This window comes from Protomyctophum bolini, assembly GCF_963924005.1.
Source record: "Protomyctophum bolini genome assembly, chromosome: 12".
Lineage (NCBI taxonomy): Eukaryota > Metazoa > Chordata > Actinopteri > Myctophiformes > Myctophidae > Protomyctophum > Protomyctophum bolini.
In genome coordinates this window covers 41,664,505-41,685,337 of record NC_137873.1, presented here as the reverse complement: position 1 = coordinate 41,685,337, position 20,833 = coordinate 41,664,505, and the positions used below count along the sequence as shown (strand labels likewise).

At 45.8% G+C, this 20,833-nt stretch overlaps 1 protein-coding gene across 1 annotated transcript in view; it reads left to right on the top strand.

The window, feature by feature from the left end:
- The window catches only part of LOC308324869 (xenotropic and polytropic retrovirus receptor 1 homolog), a 56,319-nt gene extending 35,829 nt beyond the window's left edge, over positions 1-20,490 (top strand). Inside the window, exons 3-16 of the mRNA XM_080777198.1 lie at positions 5,555-5,656; positions 7,621-7,844; positions 8,628-8,777; positions 8,903-8,986; positions 10,122-10,203; positions 11,309-11,398; positions 13,073-13,170; positions 14,295-14,474; positions 15,979-16,144; positions 16,291-16,488; positions 16,957-17,120; positions 17,409-17,548; positions 17,883-18,104; positions 19,885-20,490. Coding sequence (XP_080633324.1) covers positions 5,555-5,656; positions 7,621-7,844; positions 8,628-8,777; positions 8,903-8,986; positions 10,122-10,203; positions 11,309-11,398; positions 13,073-13,170; positions 14,295-14,474; positions 15,979-16,144; positions 16,291-16,488; positions 16,957-17,120; positions 17,409-17,548; positions 17,883-18,104; positions 19,885-19,939 — 1,955 coding nt within the window. The 3' untranslated portion in view covers positions 19,940-20,490. The remainder of the gene's footprint in view (positions 1-5,554; positions 5,657-7,620; positions 7,845-8,627; positions 8,778-8,902; positions 8,987-10,121; positions 10,204-11,308; positions 11,399-13,072; positions 13,171-14,294; positions 14,475-15,978; positions 16,145-16,290; positions 16,489-16,956; positions 17,121-17,408; positions 17,549-17,882; positions 18,105-19,884) is intronic.
- Positions 20,491-20,833: the final 343 nt, after the last annotated feature.

The window sequence follows — 20,833 nt, the reverse complement described above, 5'->3', positions numbered from 1 at the left end:
CATTTTATACATGTGTGAGAAAATATCAGCTGTCTGTCACTCAACCACGGAAACAAATATGCTCAGTTGAAGCTGGAGATAAGAGGTTCAGACGCGCCTCCTCCTTGGGATGACTTCAGCTCAGATCGCCATATCATTGGATATGAATGAATATTACAACGGAACGTTGTTTAACCGAGTTAACCCAATCCCTGGAACAACATCTTTTCAGATGGGGGTCCACTGTCAAATACAGGACATTCTGGGGGTCCTTGACATGAACAGCGGTTGAGCACCACTGATTTAGGCCTTTAGCAGACGCTCTTAATCCAGAGCGACTTACATTAAAGGAGAATTCCATACTAAAAGGCTTTCTTACCTTTCTTTGTAGTTGTTACGTCCCCATCAAAGAGGTCCAGGTGTTATTTTGTGCAAAAGCTCCTTATTGGCTATTTCCCCTACCATAAGCCCTAAATGAATTGCATTGAATTGAATGGGGCTATGGGGTGTTGTGCTAATTCGCTTATTTCCATCGCTCAAAATTATATTTTGTATATATCCTCTCTTCATAATGTAAATAATAACCCAAGCGGCACAGTTTACTACTTATTTCGATGGAAATAAGCGAATTAGCACAACACCCCATAGCCCCATTCAATTCAATGCAATTCATTTAGGGATTATGGTAGGGGAAATAGCCAATAAGGAGCTTTTGCACAAAATAACACCTGGACCTCTTTGATGGGGACGTAACAACTACAGAGAAAGGTAAGAAAGCCTTTTAGTATGGAATTCTCCTTTAAGCAAGAACAAAAAGCATGGCAATACATCACATACGTACATAAAAAAGGTAGTTATCATGAAACATGCGCTAAGAACGTAACAGTGGAATATCTATATAATGAAACTATACATATAAACTATACATACTATACTAGTATTCATATATACTATAAAGTGGTATGACTACATAAAATGCAATTCTAGTGCTGTCTACGTAACATGCTATAAATCTGTATAAAATGCTAGTCTACATCTAAGTGCTACGGGCCATGATGGAGTCTGAAAAGGTGGGTTTTCAGACTATATAGAAACATAGGTTTTTCAGAAAACTTAGGATTTAGAAGACATTTTCTTAGAATGGGTCAAAATGGGTTAACCTCTGAAGCTGTAAAATTAGGATGGAGTGGAGAGAGAGACACAACTTGCTACATTGCAGCGTAGCATTACACACATGCGCACGGACACACACACACACACACATGCACGTGCGCGCAACCACACACACACACACACACACACACACAGTCATCAACCGCTTATTCACACCACCAGCAGACCCGCGTTGAGCTCACAGATCGTCTTATGTCTCGGAAAAAAACACGACATCTTGGCTAAGTGGCGTGGGTAAATGAGTAAGCTCTGTATGACCCTGCTATTGTATGTAGTGGAAACCAGCCTATGGGATGACTCACCTCTCTGGCTATAGTGACTGCTAGTGAGTTGGCTTTATGTAAACATGCAGCTAATATCAACAGCATTCTCAACCAAGTGAAGTGACATTATTGCGACCCGTAGGTCACATTTTACTATGAAATCCTGCATCTCCGTGTGTTGGTCACGCCTCCATATATGGTCACACGCCTCGTGACATCACGCTTTGTGACACGGTACGCCACCATATATGGCCATCTCCATATATGAAGATCGGCTAACCCTGGATAGCCTAGCCATACATGGAGAAGACTGGATCATCACCTAGATCACATGCACATAATGGAGCCGGCCAGCAACTCTACACTACATCTCTGACCTCAAAGCCTTAGACCTCCATATATGGAGCTGACCCGTCCTGTCATTCCATTATATGGATGAGGTTTCAATGTGTTTTTTGGGGCAACTTAAAGGTTTTGCTCGTATTTGTCCAAAGAGTCGGAGGCATGGCGGGGCACTACGCTTGGGGCGGAAGAGGGAGGGCTCAGGTTCACTTTTTGGGGGCGTGTCTCCAAAAGAGACAGATTCATTCAGTTTAGTTTTTAAACATTCCGTTATTTTAAGCATAGCTTAACTAAAAAGTACACTGACTGTAGTCAAACAGTGATAACAAAGTGTGTCTTAATACACGAGTAATTCAGTACCATTGAGATGCCTTCGTCACTCAGGCTTGCTATTGTAATATACACTTTGTTGCGTGCAGTGTTGCATGAAAATAGCAGATTCTTTGCCTGCGATTTTGTAACTCATTTTTCACCCCTGTGTCAATTATCTAATGTGACCCTGGGTTCTACACACCCTCCGCCAACCTAGTCCCCATATATGGGGGACAAGGGGAGAGCAACGGACTTGAACTCATGCTTCCTTCATGCATGAGTGTCCAAGGCGCTCCTTTACACTGACCTGACAGGAGGGAGTTTCCCTGTTTGGACGTAGCGCATGGACGGAACACATTATTCCAACCAGTTCCTTGTCCCTCCATCAGGCGCCCCGGCTGGCCAGGGGGAGTCAGTTTAGAGACCAGGATTACTGCATGTTTTTTGTGAGGGTACCACTACCTACCTACGGTACCCTAGGGGACACAGGGAGAACATAGAAAGGCCCTTTCGCCAAACCCCCGCCTAGGGTAGTTAAAAATAGCAGATCTTCAAGCACACGATGCGATCAAAGCGCCGTGCGTTGTGAGCTTGTACATCTGCTATTTTCAACTTGTGGCACTGATGTGCAACCTAAGTAAATGTGGTGGCTGTTTGTTTACCTTGTTGTACCACGTGCAACTGTATGGGTTTAAAGCAGGGAGTTCCTGGAAAGGAGGGGAGGGGAAAAAAACAGCAATTGCCAGATGAAAAGTACAGCCTAGCCTTATTACTGCCACAGACCTGTCATAACGGCATAATGATGATAATAGTCATAAGGACGCCAAGACGCGCAGAGAGAGGAACGAGCAGAATAAGGCAAAAATGGGATAAGGAGATTAGACTAGAGTCTACGTGTGTGTGTGTGTGTGTGTGTGTGTGCGTGTGTGCGTGCACACAGCGTACAGTATGTTTGTGTATGTTTTGTACTGTGTGTCTGTTTTCGTGGACTAGCCATAGACACCCCAATTTAGTTAATTTGGTGTCTTGTCTAAATCCAGCCACTCTGAAGTGTGATGAATCACTGACACTGCTGCACAGTCTGACTGTGTGTGTGTGTGTGTGTGTGTGTGTGTGTGTGTGTGTGTGTGTGTGTGTGTGTGTGTGTGTGTGTGTGTGCTCCAGTGGTATACTGTGTCTGGGCATCTGTATTGTGCAGAGACTGCAGTGCAGTCAGCACAAAGAATACATATACTGTGTTATGTACAGTATATAGGTTTTGTTTGTTTGCTGATAATGCAAAAAGGAACCACACAAAGAAAAACATCACAGTTATGCATTCTTGGGATGACGTATCCCAATTCCTAACTAAAGTAAAGATTGTGAGGGTTTGGACGAAGAACCATTTTAAGTCCATAGTGTATCCCTCCTCCTCCAAACGCCCCATACATCGAATGGTTCCGGTGCCACAGAACTGTGTAATAACAAACATCTGTACATCGAATGGTTCCGGTGCCACAGAACTGTGTGATAACAAACGTCTGTACATCGAATGGTACCGAGCCACAGAACTGTGTGTTAACAAACATCTGTACATCGAATGGTACCGAGCCACAGAACTGTGTAATAACAAACACCTGTACATCGAATGGTACGGTGCCACAGAACTGTGTGTTAACAAACATCTGTACATCGGATGGTACGGTGCCACAGAACTGTGTGATAACAAACATCTGTACATCGAATGGTACGGTGCCACAGAACTGTGTGTTGACAAACATCTGTACATCGAATGGTACCGTGCCACAGAACTGTGTGCACGGACGGCACTGTCTTCTACGTGCCAGAAAGCCTCTGCTATGTACATGTCCAACTGACCATGACAGGGGTTTTCAACCAGTGGTCCTTGAGGGGGTGGGTTGCAGGTCCCCCCCCCCCCCCCCCCAGCTAGATGATGGAGAGGTGGTGAACCAAATGGACCCTTATAGATCCTTAACTCATGAGAGTGAGTACGGGACCGTACGGGTCCTTTTGGTTTCATTGTACACTCTCAAGAGAATTAACCCATTCTGACCTGAGATCAGATTCATACGAGGTTTCCACTGGACACACACTGGTCTGATTAACCCATTCTGACCTGAGATCAGATTCTAAAAAATGTCAGTCGTTCTTCGATTTTTCAAAAATAGCAGACCAGATCTGCTATTTTTCAATAGCTAAAGCATAACATGATGCTAAACACCAAAATGGGTTCCCGGTCAGAATGGGATAAACATCTGCAATACTGAATATACGATCTACACGATTAGAGAATGTAGAATAATTGTTATTTTGATCAACTTTTGCCTAATGATTTAGCACCAACGTCGATACACAAAAATCCTATCCATCCGATAGCAAAATTATGATCAGAGGCTAAATGTCATCACATGGTGGTTCCCTGGCTCAAATGCCAAAGTCAACAATGGGCCTTGATACGGAAAGGGGAGAAGGCCTCCCCCTTGTGGCCGTGCCAGCAGCTAAAAATGGTTCACCAAGACAGTACAGCTGCAGTGTTCACTGTGTGTGTGCGCTGTGTGTGTGCGCTGTGTGTGCACTGTGTGTGTGCGCTGTGTGTGCACTGTGTGTGCGCTGTGTGTGTGCACTGTGTGTGCACTGTGTCACCCGAAAAACAAAATCACAGTAAAAGGCTTTTTTTCCCCTTCTGTAGTGAGAGTGTATCATATCATAGATGAGGTGAAAGGTCGAGTTGGTCAACTACCAACAAATTAAAGCTGCAATCCCACGCATGTTCTTGACGAGTGAAATGTTATCCTAACCAATCATTATGTGTTGTATAGAGTATATAAACATGGACAATATGATATTAAATATTAACCCATTTTGGGCGGGAGCCCCTTTTGGTGTTTTAAAGCATTATGTTATACTTTAGCTATTGAAAAATAGCAGATCTATATACAAGATCTACAAGATCATAGCGCGGCACCGAGGGCTGCGCTATGATCTTGTAGATCTGCTATTTTGGAAAAAAACTGAATGTGTCGCAAATTTGGAATATATATTTTTTCAGAACGAACATTTTTAACTCGTATCTTTGCTTCTGGGAGGGCCAAATACAGATAATTCTGGGGGTCCTTGACATGAAATTGTTGAGCGCCACTGACATAGAAACATGAGCTGTTTCAGAAAACTGTCATGATTTAGAAGACGTTTTGTAGAATCGAAGCTTGAGAATAGAAGCAACAACGTACTGTTTATTGGAACCTGTTGATCTGTTGTTTTCAGCCCCCAATACTCCGTGATTGTGTGCGTGTGACTGACTGGGTTGTGTTTCAACAGACGTAACTCAATCTGAGACGGAGTGAAAAAATAGCTTCTGTTTCCTGATAATGTCCCTGTGCTTTGTAATAATATGTGAACTCACTAACGGCCTGTGTCCTCTCTCTCTCTCTCTCTCTCTCTCTCTCTCTCTCTCTCTCTCTCTCTCTCTCTCTCTCTCTCTGCAGTTACAGATGAGGATACGGTTAAGCGGTACTATGCCAAGTTCGAGGAGAAGTTCTTCCAGACATGTGAAAAGGAGCTGGCAAAGATCAACACTTTCTACTCTGGTAAAGAGCTGCTACTACCGTTGCTACAACTAGAACTACTAATAACCCATTCTGACCTGAGATCAGATTCATACGAGGTTTCCACTGGACACACACTGGTCTGATTAACCCATTCTGACCTGAGATCAGATTCTAAAAATGTCAGTCGTTCTTCGATTTTTCAAAAAATAGCAGACCTACAAGCTCGTAGCGCGCCACTCGGTGGCGCACTATGGGCTTGTAGATCTGCTATTTTTCAATAGCTAAAGCATAACATGATGCCAACACCAACATGGGTTCCCGTTCAGAATGGGCTAATAGAACTAAGTACTACTAATAATACCACTCAGATCAGCGCAGGGAAGCTTGGAAGTACCCTCACTAAAAACGCCGGGACAAACAACGCTCCACATGTCCCCAAACTCTTCTCCCTTCTGGCTCCAAAACTGTGTTGGAATGCACTTCCCATTGCAGTCACAACTGCTAGCCTGGTTAATAAACCAGACCGAATCAGCCGTTGGCAAAAAGAAATTGCCTGCCGGCGGATTTCGGTCTGGAGAGGCTCAATTGTACGCCCATTTCCTACACCAGAGAAATGGAGCGGCCAATCGGGACACGGTATGCAATATGGGCGGGCTTTGGTACAGTGACTTTCAATGCTTGAGACCTTTGACTGACAGTAGCTCTGACCAATTGCGTCAAAGAGAAAATGTTTCAACCCGCCGCCCTGGAAATGAAATCCAAGCTGAGCCTCCCCAGACTAATATCCCGCGGTCCGTGCGATATTAGTCTGGTTTATTAACCAGGCTACACAACTGCAGCATCACTCCCAATCTTCCGCCGTAGTCTGAAAACCCACCTTTTCAGACTCCATCATGGCCCATAGCACTTACCCCACCCCCTTAGATAGCATCTCTGTAGACTTGGATAGCATTTGATACAGACTTATAGCATGTTATGTAGACAGCACTATAATTGCATTGTATGTAGTCATAGCACGCCATAGTACATATGTATAGCATAGTAGTATATTATGTATAGTTTATATGTATAGTTTCATTATATAGATATTCCACTGTTACTTTCTTAGCTTACGCATGTTTCATGATAAATGCTTTTATGTGATGTATTCCCATGCTTTTGTTCTTGCTTAATGTAAATCGCTCTGGATTAAGAGCGTCTGCTAAATGCCTAAATTGTAAATTGTACTACTTTAATAGTACTAGCTAGTCCTAATACTACTACTGGAACTATTAACGCATCTACTACTACTACTACTGCTGCTGCTGCTTGCTATTACTACCACTACTAAATAGTATACTAATACTTTGCTGCTAGTACTACTACAACTATTAGTAATACTTCTATTATTACTAGTACTGCTACTTTTACTACTACGATGTTCCTCCTGGCGCACGCCATAGAGTATCAAAAGGATAGAGACTGAACCCGGAGCGATTCCCACCACATTTGGTGTCCAAAATGCCTGAAGTGCAAAAACGGGCGCTCAATGTTAAACCCCAGCTTCGACGACGAGGGGTTTCCTCGTCCCAACTCCACGGGTCCGCCTGCAGTCCCCGGTCTTACCACCAGGGCCAAGCGCCTCGACGTTGTAGAGCCTCAATGGGGGCTTGGCACACACACACACACACACACACACACACACAAGATCACATCCCTTGTATTTCCATAGTCGTTTCAGTGCAACCACCCAGAATGTCGAGTTTTCCCGCTGCCTAAGGGCCGATTCATACTCCTATTTTAGAGCCGAATAAAAGTCGGTTCGGCTCTGTAGAGCCTACAATGTGACGTCATTTGAGGTTCGGGGGGGGGGGGGTACTGTCCTAAAGTCGACTCTTCGGTGCTACTGAAAATTTCTGACGAGCCGAAATAGTTTCGGCACTGCAGCGCCGAAACAGCGGTAAAATAGGAGTATGAATCGGCCCTTACTCTCTCTCTCTCTCTCTCTCTCTCTCTCCCTCCAGAAAAGCTGGCCGAGGCCCAGCGGCGCTTCGCCACGCTGCAGAACGAGCTGCAGTCGTCGCTGGACGCCCAGAGAGAGAGCACCGCCTACGGGCCCGGCCTGCGGAAGAGGAAGACGGTGTTCGCCCTGTCCCAACAGGAGAGGTGTAAGCACCGGAACATCAAGGACCTGCAGCTCGCCTTCTCCGAGTTCTACCTCAGCCTGATACTGTTGCAGAACTATCAGGTATGCAAAACGAATGACTCCATAACGCACGCACGCAAACAACGCACGCACGCACACACACACAGAGAGAGAGAGAGAAAATTACAGCTGCAGAGACATTGGCCCTTTTTGAAACTAGCTCCTCGCCACTCGCCCTACACACTTCCACTCGGTTTGAGCATAGATATATACATAATAGAGACGGCACCGGGATTCCCCTCCCATCCAGTGCTGTCTCTATGATTTATATATCTATGCTCCAACCAAGTGGAGGTGTGTAGGGCGAGTGGCAAGGAGCTAGTTTCAAAAAGGGGGCTACAAGGGTTTCAGATATGTACTTCATCAATACATCATCAGCTTCTCATCACCAATGAGCAGAAACCACACACACACACACACACTGTGCGCGCACAGTTAACTGATGTGAACACATTAGTATCAGTTGTCTTCAAACTTCATGCACGCACATGGCATGTGATGAAATCTATCATTATTCACACTATATTAATATCACACGTTAAGGGTGAAGTCCTCTGCCACACAACCTCTACTGTAGGTCACTAGGTGGGTTGGTTGCTGCTGGTATAAAACCTTCTGGTTGTACGGTCCCCTTTCCCTATGCTACCGTTCTAATATACACACAGTACTCTTCATTTTTTTACCTACTCTAGAGAACATGCAAACTCCACACAGAAAGGCCCTTTTGTCTTTCTGTCTCCCTATCGCTTTCCATTCTCTTTATCTCTCCTCCTGTCTCTTATCTCTCTCTCTCTCTCTCTCTCTCTCTCCCCCTGTGTGTTTCAGAACCTGAACTTCACAGGCTTCCGTAAGATCCTGAAGAAACATGATAAGATTCTGGAGACGTCCAGAGGGGCAGACTGGAGGGTGGCACATGTCGAAGTCGCCCCGTTCTACACCTGCAAGAAGATCACGCAGATTATCTCCGAGACCGAGGTGCGCGCGCGCACACTCACTCACTCACTCACTCACTCAAACGTGTATCAAAATGTGTACTTAATGGTTTTACTTTCTCCTCCCATCTCTTTCCACCAACCACGCCTCTCTGTTCTCCCCATCAGGCGTTGGTTACAACAGAGCTGGAGGGAGGGGACAGACAGAAGGCCATGAAGAGACTGAGGGTGCCACCCTTGGGGGCTGCACAGGTCAGACGCACACACGTGCACACACACACACACACACACACACACACACTGAAGTTGTTGAAGGAGAATTCCGGACCAGCATTTTCTTATCGTAATCTGGTCTTATTATAACCAACAATCAGTGGTAGGGGGTCGAAAACAATAAAATAAAATAAAAACCTTTCCACCAGAGTGGAAAACAGTTAATCCGGAATTCTCCTTTAATCCAAACTAAATGAAATGTCCTAAGTTGTGCTGCGGTACAGGGACAGTTTATTAAGGGTGTCTGTGGCTCAGGCGGTAGAGCAGGTCGTCCAATGTGTCCGCGGGTCGGCGGTTCGAAACCCGGCTCCTCATGTCCTGACATGTGGAAGTGTCCTTGGGCAAGACACTGAACCCCACGTTGCCTCCAGTTGAGACGGTCGGTGCTAGCTTGTGAACGTATGAATGAATGAACCATTGTAAGGCTTGTGAACGTATGAATGAATGAACCATTGTAAGGCTTGTGAACGTATGAATGAATGAACCATTGTAAGGCTTGTGAATGTATGAATGAATGAACCATGTAAGGCTTGTGAATGTATGAATGAATGAACCATGTAAGGCTTGTGAATGTATGAATGAATGAACCATGTAAGGCTTGTGAATGTATGAATGAATGAACCATTGTAAGGCTTGTGAATGTATGAATGAATGAACCATGTAAGGCTTGTGAATGTATGAATGAATGAACCATGTAAGGCTTGTGAATGTATGAATGAATGAACCATGTAAGGCTTGTGAATGTATGAATGAATGAACCATGTAAGGCTTGTGAATGTATGAATGAATGAACCATTGTAAGGCTTGTGAATGTATGAATGAATGAACCATTGTAAGGCTTGTGAATGAATGAATGAACCATTGTAAGGCTTGTGAATGTATGAATGAATGAACCATTTGTAAGGCGCTTTGAGCACTTGGAAAAGCGCTATAAAAATGCCCATCATTAGAACTCAATGACTGCCAAGGACTTATTTAACTTGTGTTTTATGATGTCCTGGACTGCCAACGAAGTGTTTCTTTTTTTCTTTTCTTTTTTTATTTAAAATAAAATAAAATAATAAAATCGATATATAATGGTGGTCTGTAGTAAACAGTGTTTGTGTCCCTGCAGCCTGCCCCTGCGTGGACCACCTTCAGAGTGGGTCTCTACTGCGGGGTGTTCCTGGTCCTAGTGGTGACGGTGATTATCACAGGTAACAAAACAAACACGCACACACACACTTCCATACAAACATACCAAACATTCAACTCAACCAGCGACATAAGCTGTGTTTCCACTACAGTGAGCCAGGATTTCACCTGCAAAAAATATAAATGGGAATGTCAATGCCCTCCTTGGCAGCAAAGGTGTTGGTGTTGCTTAAAGTGCTTTACAGAGTCGGAAACGTAATCGACGCAAGAAGCACTACGCAACGGAGGGTGAGAGAAATGTCTCCCCTTTCAGTTACGTGATCCGTCGGTCTTGGAGTGAATCCCCAATCCAACGGAGCACTACTAGTGATGCAAGCAGAGAAAAGTACCCCTGGCGTCCTCTGGCAGCAGAGAGCAAGAAGGCTTCTCCTCCTCTGCTCCACCTTCTCTTTCTAGAAAGAGGATGACACTTCCACCGGCACATTGAGTTGTAAACGTAAACACGATCGGCATGGAATAGATCACGTTGACACCTGACACTCAGACACCTAAAACCACCATGCATAGCCTCGATGCCATTCATAGAGCTTCAAATGCTTTGTATGAATATAAGATTAGTTACGTTTTACTGCCAGGAATGGTATACTCCAGGTTACTGTCGCTGCGATATACGACATACCCGCCTTTTGTTTTATGTGTTTAATCCGCCGTATTGTAATAAATAAAAAGAAACTCTGTCTTCGCCGCGGAGAAAGAGACTAGATGGTTTTGTTTTGATGACGAAACCGGAAATCGTCACATGCTGTGGGCTGCTAGGGCTTCTGGGAAATTGAGGCCAATGCAAATGAATGGGGTACAACAACGCCTCATGGAGACGGGTCTTGTGCTGCGTCTTCCGGGTGCACCAAGATGGCGGATGGTGCGATCGAATCACAACAAACTAAGGGACCTTTTTTCGCTGGATTTTCGCGGATTAAAAGCCCAGATAATTCAGCGTATGCTCTAAAGGTAATACAACAATCTCGGCAGTGAAGGGGGGTTGATTAAAATGCGTTTAAACCAGTCAAACTGTTAATCTTGCCATTTCTGATCATGTGTTGGTTGTACTGTAACTATTCTTTGGATCTCTCTCTCTCTCTCTCTCTCTCTCTCTCTCTCTCTCTCCAGGAGCCGTGACGATTGGCCAACGCGATGTTTGGCCCCTGGTGAGGATCTACAGGGGAGGCTTCCTGTTAATAGAGTTCCTCTTCCTGCTAGGTATACGCACACGCACGTGCACACGAGCACGCACATACACACAGTTCTGACACTCGTTCCTTAAGTTTGCAGTCCATACGTTTTTTTTTCCCCCATTTCTTTTTAGTACGAGTATGATAATACAATATCTAATAATACAGTACTCAGATAAACACCAGTATCGGTTGTTGCTTTGATAATTTACTGTCATTTAGAACTCATTTTACAGTAGCTTTATCAACTAACGTATGAACTCCCTTTGGTGTTTTCTCTCTATCCTGTATTTAAACACTTAGCTTTTACACTAGCTTCTTTTTTAAGTTGCATTTAATACTGGTTTTACAGTAGCTTCATCCACAGATTTATCAACACTGCTGTGTCTTCTTCTTTGTACTTGCATTTAAATATACTTCTTTTAAAATGTTAACAGTGTCTCTATCCACTGACTTATAAAATGGCTGTGCTGTTGTTTCTCTAACCTGCTTTAAAACACTTACTTAGCATTTTCTTTGGCTGTTTTTAATCCGCCTCCTTTCCTTACTGCTCCCCTGACACCCTCTGGGTGCTCCTTACTGCTCCCCTGACACCCTCTGGGTGCTCCTTACTGCTCCCCTGACACCCTCTGGGTGCTCCTTACTGCTCCCCTGACACCCTCTGGGTGCTCCTTACTGCTCCCCTGACACCCTCTGGGTGCTCCTTACTGCTCCCCTGACACCCTCTGGGTGCTCCTTACTGCTCCCCTGACACCCTCTGGGTGCTCCTCACTGCTCCCCTGACACCCTCTGGGTGCTCCTTACTGCTCCCCTGACACCCTCTGGGTGCTCCTCACTGCTCCCCTGACACCCTCTGGGTGCTCCTTACTGCTCCCCTGACACCCTCTGGGTGCTCCTCACTGCTCCCCTGACACCCTCTGGGTGCTCCTTACTGCTCCCCTGACACCCTCTGGGTGCTCCTTACTGCTCCCCTGACACCCTCTGGGTGCTCCTTACTGCTCCCCTGACACCCTCTGGGTGCTCCTTACTGCTCCCCTGACACCCTCTGGGTGCTCCTTACTGCTCCCCTGACACCCTCTGGGTGCTCGGAGGCCTCCTGTAAGCACTTCATAATAGCCTTTGCACACTTAAGTTCCGTTCACGTTCTGTTCTAGCCTGGTTTCCCTCATCCCAGGCCTACTTTAAGGCTATATAATTATACTAGTTATAATCACAGGCTTTCCCCCTTGTTTTTATTTTTTTTGCTGCCTGGGAAGTAGGCTAATAACAGTAGCATTTAGGCCTGACGTCGACAACTTTCTAAAAAACGTCATGTTTCTATATGTCGGTGGTTCTCAAACTATTTGACCCCCAAACATTATATGTAATTCCCCGCCGACCCCCATCTGAAAATATGTATTTCAGGGACCTTCCAGAAGCAAAGATTTGAGTTAAAAACGTTCGCTCTCAGAATAATATGCCGTCAAATATTTGCACCACATTTTCACGATTTTTCAATACCTAAAGCATAACATAATGCTTAAAACACCCACAGGGGTTCCTGCCCAGAATGGGTTAATACAGAAGGAGATCGTATCGACATCGGTTTATATCGGTTATTGGCCATACTGTAACAGCATATTGGAGAATTATATCTCTAATCTTTTATTGGGTTAAAGCACCACAAATGGCCTAGCCTGACCTACTGTGTGTTCTCTGGCAGGGATCAACACCTATGGCTGGAGACAGGCAGGGGTTAACCATGTACTCATCTTTGAACTCAACCCCAGGAACAACCTCTCCCACCAACATCTGTTTGAGGTACACACACACACACACACACACACACACACACACACACACACACAGTAAGTACATATTACACACTTTCATTTGCAATATGTTTACAGTAAGTAAGAGCGTAACATAAAGATCATGTTACATTAGTGCCTTGCATTTAAGCCAGGTCTGCAGGTTTTGTTTTTCTGGGATAGTTTTCTTTCTTTCTTTTTTAGGTTTTGAGATATCAAAGTTGTAAAGTATTGATAATTAATTGTGATTGAATAGTAAACGTGAACATTTTCCAGTATAAGCATTTGTATAGTCAGTCATAGTTTAATTTTAAATGTTAATTACGGCGTGTATTGCAAATAAAATGCTGATGCACAAACGTGTAAACGGTATCCTTGCACATATTATAAAACAGAACATTGTAAACTTTGCTCAGGATGAACACAACTTACATTTTACATGTCACATACTATTACTGTAGTACCGTCCTGACCTCCAGCGCTGTGGCTCTCCTTGCCAATAGAATGCACAGGGCCTCATATTTTGAAGACCCTGTGATTCGTCCCGGAGAACCAGTTGTAGTAGTTGTTGGTTCGTGCCACCGCTGGTCCCCATTCGCTTTCGTCAGAAGCGCTATAATATTGTATATCTATTAATATTCAAGGTGTTAAATGCAGGTACAATACAGCTGTCACAACATTTCAGGCAGTGAAATGTACTTCAGAGATGGTGTGAACAAACCTCTTGCGCTGTGCGTGTGTGTGTGTGTGTGCGTGCATGTGTGCAAAGGAGAGCCAAGCAGTTAGCGAGGTACTGCTCAGTTTCAGCCATTATAGGAAGCCGGGCAAATTTGGAGGAGGCGTTGTTTCCTTTATCCATGATTTATGTCTGCTGTCATGTGTCCGACATGTCAGCTGTACTGTATGTAATGATGCTTTGCCGTCCATGCACGTTGTAACTGTCTGCTCTCCTGGCAGTGTTTATGTCTATGTGTATTCCTGTACTTCTCATTATGTGGACATAAATAAACATTTGTGTGTGTGTGTGTGTGTGTGTGTGTGTGTGTGTGTGTGTGTGTGTGTGTGTGTGTGTGTGTGTGTGTGTGTGTGTGTGTGTGTGTGTGTGTGTGTGTGTGTGTGTGTGTGTGTGTGTAGATTGCGGGCCTGCTGGGCGTGCTGTGGTGCGTCAGCCTGCTCTCCTGTCTCTTCAGTGACAGCGTCCTGGTTCCCATGCAGGCCAACCCTCTGGCTCTGTACGGCTTCTTCTTCCTGTTCCTCATCAACCCTTCCAAGACCTGCTACTACAAGTCACGCTTCTGGCTCCTCAAGCTGCTGGTAAGCACAACACTACGAGGTGTGGGGTCAGTCGGTCCAAACAGACCGGCTCCGTTGCATTGCGTGGTGTAGTCCGCACACTAACGAGTATGTCATTTCCGATAACATGCAATTCATTACGTGACATTTTCAGTCGATCAATTATTTATTTGGAATGCTTCAGTTGATTGTTGCGCTACCTGTTTTATACAGTATTTTTCTGACATGTACTGTAGCTGCACTTCAACAATTATTAATAGTATTATTGTATTTATTCCTAGATCAGTGGTTCAGAGTTATAGAGGGTCAATTTGAGAAACACTGTCCTCGATTGTTTATGAATTACACACATTGGTATGGGATCGGTACGCCGATAACACACACACACACACACACACACACACACACACACTAAAACCTGGGAGCTGACCAGTACAACCACAGTCTTATTTTGTTGGAAAGCAGTGCCTTGCTCAAGGGCACTTCAGCGGTGTTGGGTGAGTGATGACAATCACTTCCCGACCCAGATTTTTCCTTTTCTTTTTTTTCCCTGCCCGTCGTGGGAATCGAACCAGCAACCTTTCGGCAACAACGGCGCTCCTCTAACCCTTAGGCCAGCGCTGCCCGTCTAATCTCCAATACTTATAAAAATACATTTCTGGTGACAGCTCTGTTGCGAAACTTGCAAAGTCTGCATACTGATCATACTTTCTTGCGTAGTTACGTGTGGTGCCAGCTGGGGGCGGTATTGGGTAACCATGTTCCCCAACACCGCAACCATCTGGGACCTCTCAGGGAGTTGAGCTAACACCGAACCGCTCCGTACCGAACCAATCAGCGTGAGCTAAGGGGCGGGATATGTGCGAAACCGGATGTGAAGCTATACAGACACGTCAATATGATTGGTTGTGTTTGCACGCCCACACGGTGATACACAGACGGTCCCATCCAATCATCTACCAAGTATCTTGAAAAAAATAAACAGCCCACCGTCATCGAATTGCCTCCCGAGATCCCAGATCCCAATAAGCTGTGAAACAAACTTGTGTAGCAAGCTTCTTGGATCTGGCAGCGTCAGGTTATGTGGTGACGGCTCTGTTTATATTTCCCTGTGTAGTTCCGTGTGTGGTGACGGCTCTGTTTATATTTCCCTGTGTAGTTCCCTGTGTGGTGACGGCTCTGTTTATATTTCCCTGTGTAGTTCCCTGTGTGGTGACGGCTCTGTTTATATTTCCCTGTGTAGTTCCGTGTGGTGACGGCTCTGTTTATATTTCCCTGTGTAGTTCCGTGTGGTGACGGCTCTGTTTATATTTCCCTGTGTAGTTCCGTGTGGTGACGGCTCTGTTTATATTTCCCTGTGTAGTTCTGTGTGGTGACGGCTCTGTTTATATTTCCCTGTGTAGTTCCGTGTGGTGACGGCTCTGTTTATATTTCCCTGTGTAGTTCTGTGTGGTGACAGCTCTGTTTATATTTCCCTGTGTAGTTCCGTGTGTGGTGACGGCTCTGTTTATATTTCCCTGTGTAGTTCCGTGTGGTGACAGCTCCGTTCCACCGCGTGGAGTTTGCAGACTTCTGGCTGGCCGACCAGCTGAACTCTCTGGTGGTTGTTCTGATGGACCTGGAGTACATGATCTGCTTCTATAGCTTCGAGCTGGACTGGCACAAACACGACGGACTCATTAGCAGTGAAGGTAGGCACACACACACACACACACACACACACACACACACACCATGTTCTTGACTCTATGGTGTTTAATAAGGTTTTCACGTGGAAATTATTATTTTTATAATAAGCATGTTTATTTTTTTCGTCCGTCCCCCCGTCCCCCCCCAGGTAAAGACGACGTGTGCCACTCCTACTCGTACGGCGTGCGAGCGGTGATCCACTGTCTCCCGGCGTGGTTCCGCTTCGTCCAGTGTCTGCGGCGTTACCGCGACACCAAGCGAGCCTTCCCTCACCTCGTCAACGCGGGGAAATACTCCACGTCCTTCTTCGTGGTCACCTTCGCGGCCCTCTACAGCACGCACAAAGGTACTGCAGCGGAGAGAGGAGGAGCTTGCTTTCATTCTGCACGCCAACACTGTGTTCACCATAGGCCAGGGGTTCCCAAACTGTGGTGCGTGAACGCCCTCTAGGGGGCGGGCGTGACATGTAAAAGGGTAATGGTGTCTGCTCATGAAGGTGTCTACTATCACCTCTCAATGTGTTCCAACACAAATCCCTTGGGAAACTTTGTGAAAGCTGCTGACAGTTGGGATCACCATTGACCTACCGGTATATGCAGAGAAGATTTACACATTTTCATTCTGCTTTCAGTATCATGTGCCGAGTATAGCATGATTCGGAATCCATTGCAAGCACAAAAAAGGGGGAAAAAAAACCACCCTTTGGGCTAGAAACGGCCAGGGCCGTCAAACATCACAAATGTGACAAAAGTGTAAAATAAATCACGTTAACCTTGTTGAACGCATCGTGCCGTTTCTTGTCCGCACCCTCCAGACTCTCATCCAGACGCCGAGATCTTCTTCTACCTGCTCATCGGCTGCTCCATCGTCAGCTCGTGTTACACCCTCATCTGGGACCTGAAGATGGACTGGGGCCTGTTCGACCGAAACGCCGGAGAGAACACCTTCCTCAGAGAGGAGATCGTTTACCCACAAAAGGTAATTAACCTATTAAGACCTGAGGCCGATCCTACAGATGTCTTATGAATCTAAATAAACAGTTTTCTGAAAACATCTTATATTGCCGTATCAAACTTTTTCAAGAAGCAGCCAAAATAATATGTATTTGTCACTCACTCCTGTCTCTCTGTCCCTCTGTCTTTGCGTGCTCCTGTCTGTCTGTCTGTCCCTGTGTCTTTGCGTGCTCCTGTCTGTGTGTCTGTCCCTCTGTCTTTGCGTGCTCCTATCTGTGTGTCTGTCCCTCTGTCTTTGCGTCTGTCCCACTAGGCGTATTACTACGGGGCCATAGTGGAGGACATGTTGCTGCGGTTCTCCTGGACGATGACTCTGACCCTAACCACAGTGTTTCGTTACCCAGGCCTGTCCGACATACTGGCTACTATACTGGCCCCGATGGAGGTCTTCAGGTACGCACACACACTCGCTTACAGATATATATATATATATATATATTATTATTTTATTCTGGGGAACTGTCATTTAAACAATCTGCTTTGATGACGGGAAAATAAATACTTTTTGTCTGTTAACAATCATTCCCGGGATTCCTATATAGGAGCTCTGGAGTGCCGGAAAGACATGGCCGCTTTTACTCTGCTTCTTATTGTCTCTCTCTGTGTTGCGTGGTTGTTTTGCTGCGTGTCTCTCTCCGGCGTGTAGTTCTTTGCATACGAATCCATCCAATCCCATTGACTCTCCTCCTCCTCCTCCTCGTCCTCCTCCTCCTCCTCCTCCTCCCAGGCGTTTCGTGTGGAACTTCTTCCGCCTGGAGAACGAGCACCTGAACAACTGCGGTGAGTTCAGGGCCGTGAGGGACATCAGTGTGGCTCCGCTGAACGCAGACGACCAGACGCTGCTGGAGCAGATGATGGACCAGGAGGACGGCGTGAGGAACCGGCAGGGCAAGAAGAGCTGGAAGAGGAGCTACAGCATGAGCCTGCGCCGGCCGCGGCTAGCGTCGCAGTGAGTCACCGACAAGCGCTTTGGAAGTAACCTGAGCATGCGCCGCGCGCAGCCAGTGTCAACTTGCAGAGTCATTATTGTTCCAGTAGAATTTTAATTTAATTTTTGGTCAGTGCACCCAAATGGCTCCTGTCAAAGTCTTGAGTCATAGTGGATGTTTGCTTATTGCACGCTTCCTCTATGAGACTATGTGTGATGAAGTTCTGGAAAGGCAGAGCAATTAGATCCCCACAGAAAGATAGTGTTTCAATAAAGGTTATTGTAATAATTCACAAAATTAACCAATGGGTTCAGTGATGTCTGCACAAGATAATTCCCCAGTCATTTTCCTCAGACTTTTCAAAAAGTATTTATTTAAAGACGTTTACGCTGCGGACAAAGCCAACTCGAGTTGTGACAAATCATGACAACAAACACAATGTTTTGGGCCGATCAAATGATTAGAAAGAAGAAAAGAAAAGGCAGGTTACAACACTTTCTGTTTTTGTTTTTCTTCTTACAATTTTTTTGATTGGCCGTGTACACATGTACGTCCAATGCATCCCTCGATTGGATTCCCTAGGACGTGTGTGCATATTGTGCATAGAGTTATTATACAATAGAGAAGACACCCAAGTTCTCCTCCTGTCCACTTGCATTGAGTTGCTCAGAAGCGCATGAGGCGAATCCACTCCTCCTTCCGGTTTAGGAACAGTGTGCATTCTGGATGGATTGTCCTCAAACACATGCACGTGCGACGACCGGCGGAGTGGACGGAGCCTAGTGCGCGTTCATGTGTTTGAGGACCAAACCTTACCAAACTGCAATACCTTCTTCGGCCACTATGTCCATTGCGCTTCAGGATTTCCTCTGGGTGTCTTCTCTATTGTATAATAACTCTATGATATTGTGTCGTCACAACATAACACATAATGTCCCCTCTGCTGCCCTCTGCAGGTCAAAGACACAACATAACACATAATGTCCCCCTCTGCTGCCCTCTGCAGGTCAAAGACACAACATAACACATAATGTCCCCTCTGCTGCCCTCTGCAGGTCAAAGACACAACATAACACATAATGTCCCCCTCTGCTGCCCTCTGCAGGTCAAAGACACAACATAACACATAATGTCCCCTCTGCTGCCCTCTGCAGGTCAAAGACTCAACATAACACACAATGTCCCCTCTGCTGCCCTCTGTAGGTCAAAGACTCACAACATAACACATAATGTCCCCCTCTGCTGCCCTCTGCAGGTCAAAGACACAACATAACACATAATGTCCCCTCTGCTGCCCTCTGCAGGTCAAAGACTCAACATAACACATAATGTCCCCCTCTGCTGCCCTCTGCAGGTCAAAGACTCAACATAACACATAATGTCCCCCTCTGCTGCCCTCTGTAGGTCAAAGACACAACATAACACATAATGTCCCCTCTGCTGCCCTCTGCAGGTCAAAGACACAACATAACACATAATGTCCCCTCTGCTGCCCTCTGCAGGTCAAAGACACAACATAACACATAATGTCCCCTCTGCTGCCCTCTGCAGGTCAAAGACACAACATAACACATAATGTCCCCTCTGCTGCCCTCTGCAGGTCAAAGACACAACATAACACATAATGTCCCCCTCTGCTGCCCTCTGCAGGTCAAAGACACAACATAACACACAATGTCCCCCTCTGCTGCCCTCTGCAGGTCAAAGACACAACATAACACATAATGTCCCCCTCTGCTGCCCTCTGCAGGTCAAAGACACAACATAACACACAATGTCCCCCTCTGCTGCCCTCTGCAGGTCAAAGACTCGCGACACCAAGGTCCTGATCGACGACACGGACGATGACTCCTGACATCAGGCCACGCCTCTCGCATGGGTGCAGAATTTATTCAAGGGAAATTCTGCGTGCTAACAAAAGGATTACCCAGCGAGTCGGGCGTTGAAAACTTTGGAGGAGAAAAAAAAAACACCCAAAGGATGGGTGTTGAAGTCATCATACATACCCCCCACCCTGTCTTATCCCCCAACGCTATACGCTCTCACCCTGGGGTCAGAACTTGATCAAAAAAAGGAGGAAGACATATTAGACATATTAGAAATACCCAATGAGATGGGTAGCAAAAACTCCTGACACACCTACCACTATCCTTTCCCCTTAGACGTATGCAGGGATTGGGGGGGGGTTTGGTTGGCGTACACACGTCACATAACCTTCGTTGGAGGGTGCAGAACTCGAGACACACCCTCCTTAACCTTTACTATCTAGAGGTGGGTCCTAATCCCAGCCCTACTCCTCCTCCTCCTCCTGGCCATTGGTTGGTTCGACCAGCCTCTTCATCGTCATAGGCTTAAACCTCTTCATTGACGAGAAGGAAAATGGGGGGGGGGATTCAAACTTAAAATGCTGTCCGAGCAGACGGGCCAAACAAACGGAAACTAAATATGTGTACCTATACTCGACTCCTCGTAGCCAGACACTATTGACCCAGGGATGGGTGTAGAACTTGCAACCTATTCTTTCTCTGTGGGCCTAGAACCTTTTTTTGCTCGCAGTCCCAATAACTCCCAAGCGGCTCAGAAGAAGAACCTGCAACCCTTTTTCCCTCGTTGAGCTTGTAGGGTTCTAAGTTGTAACCTGCTCTACGGACTCTCTCCACCTCACTTGTTGTGATGACATGGCTCAATATTCAAAAAAAATGGTTGGCACGCTGGACCATTTATTAGGCCTCCAAGCATTTTTTTTATC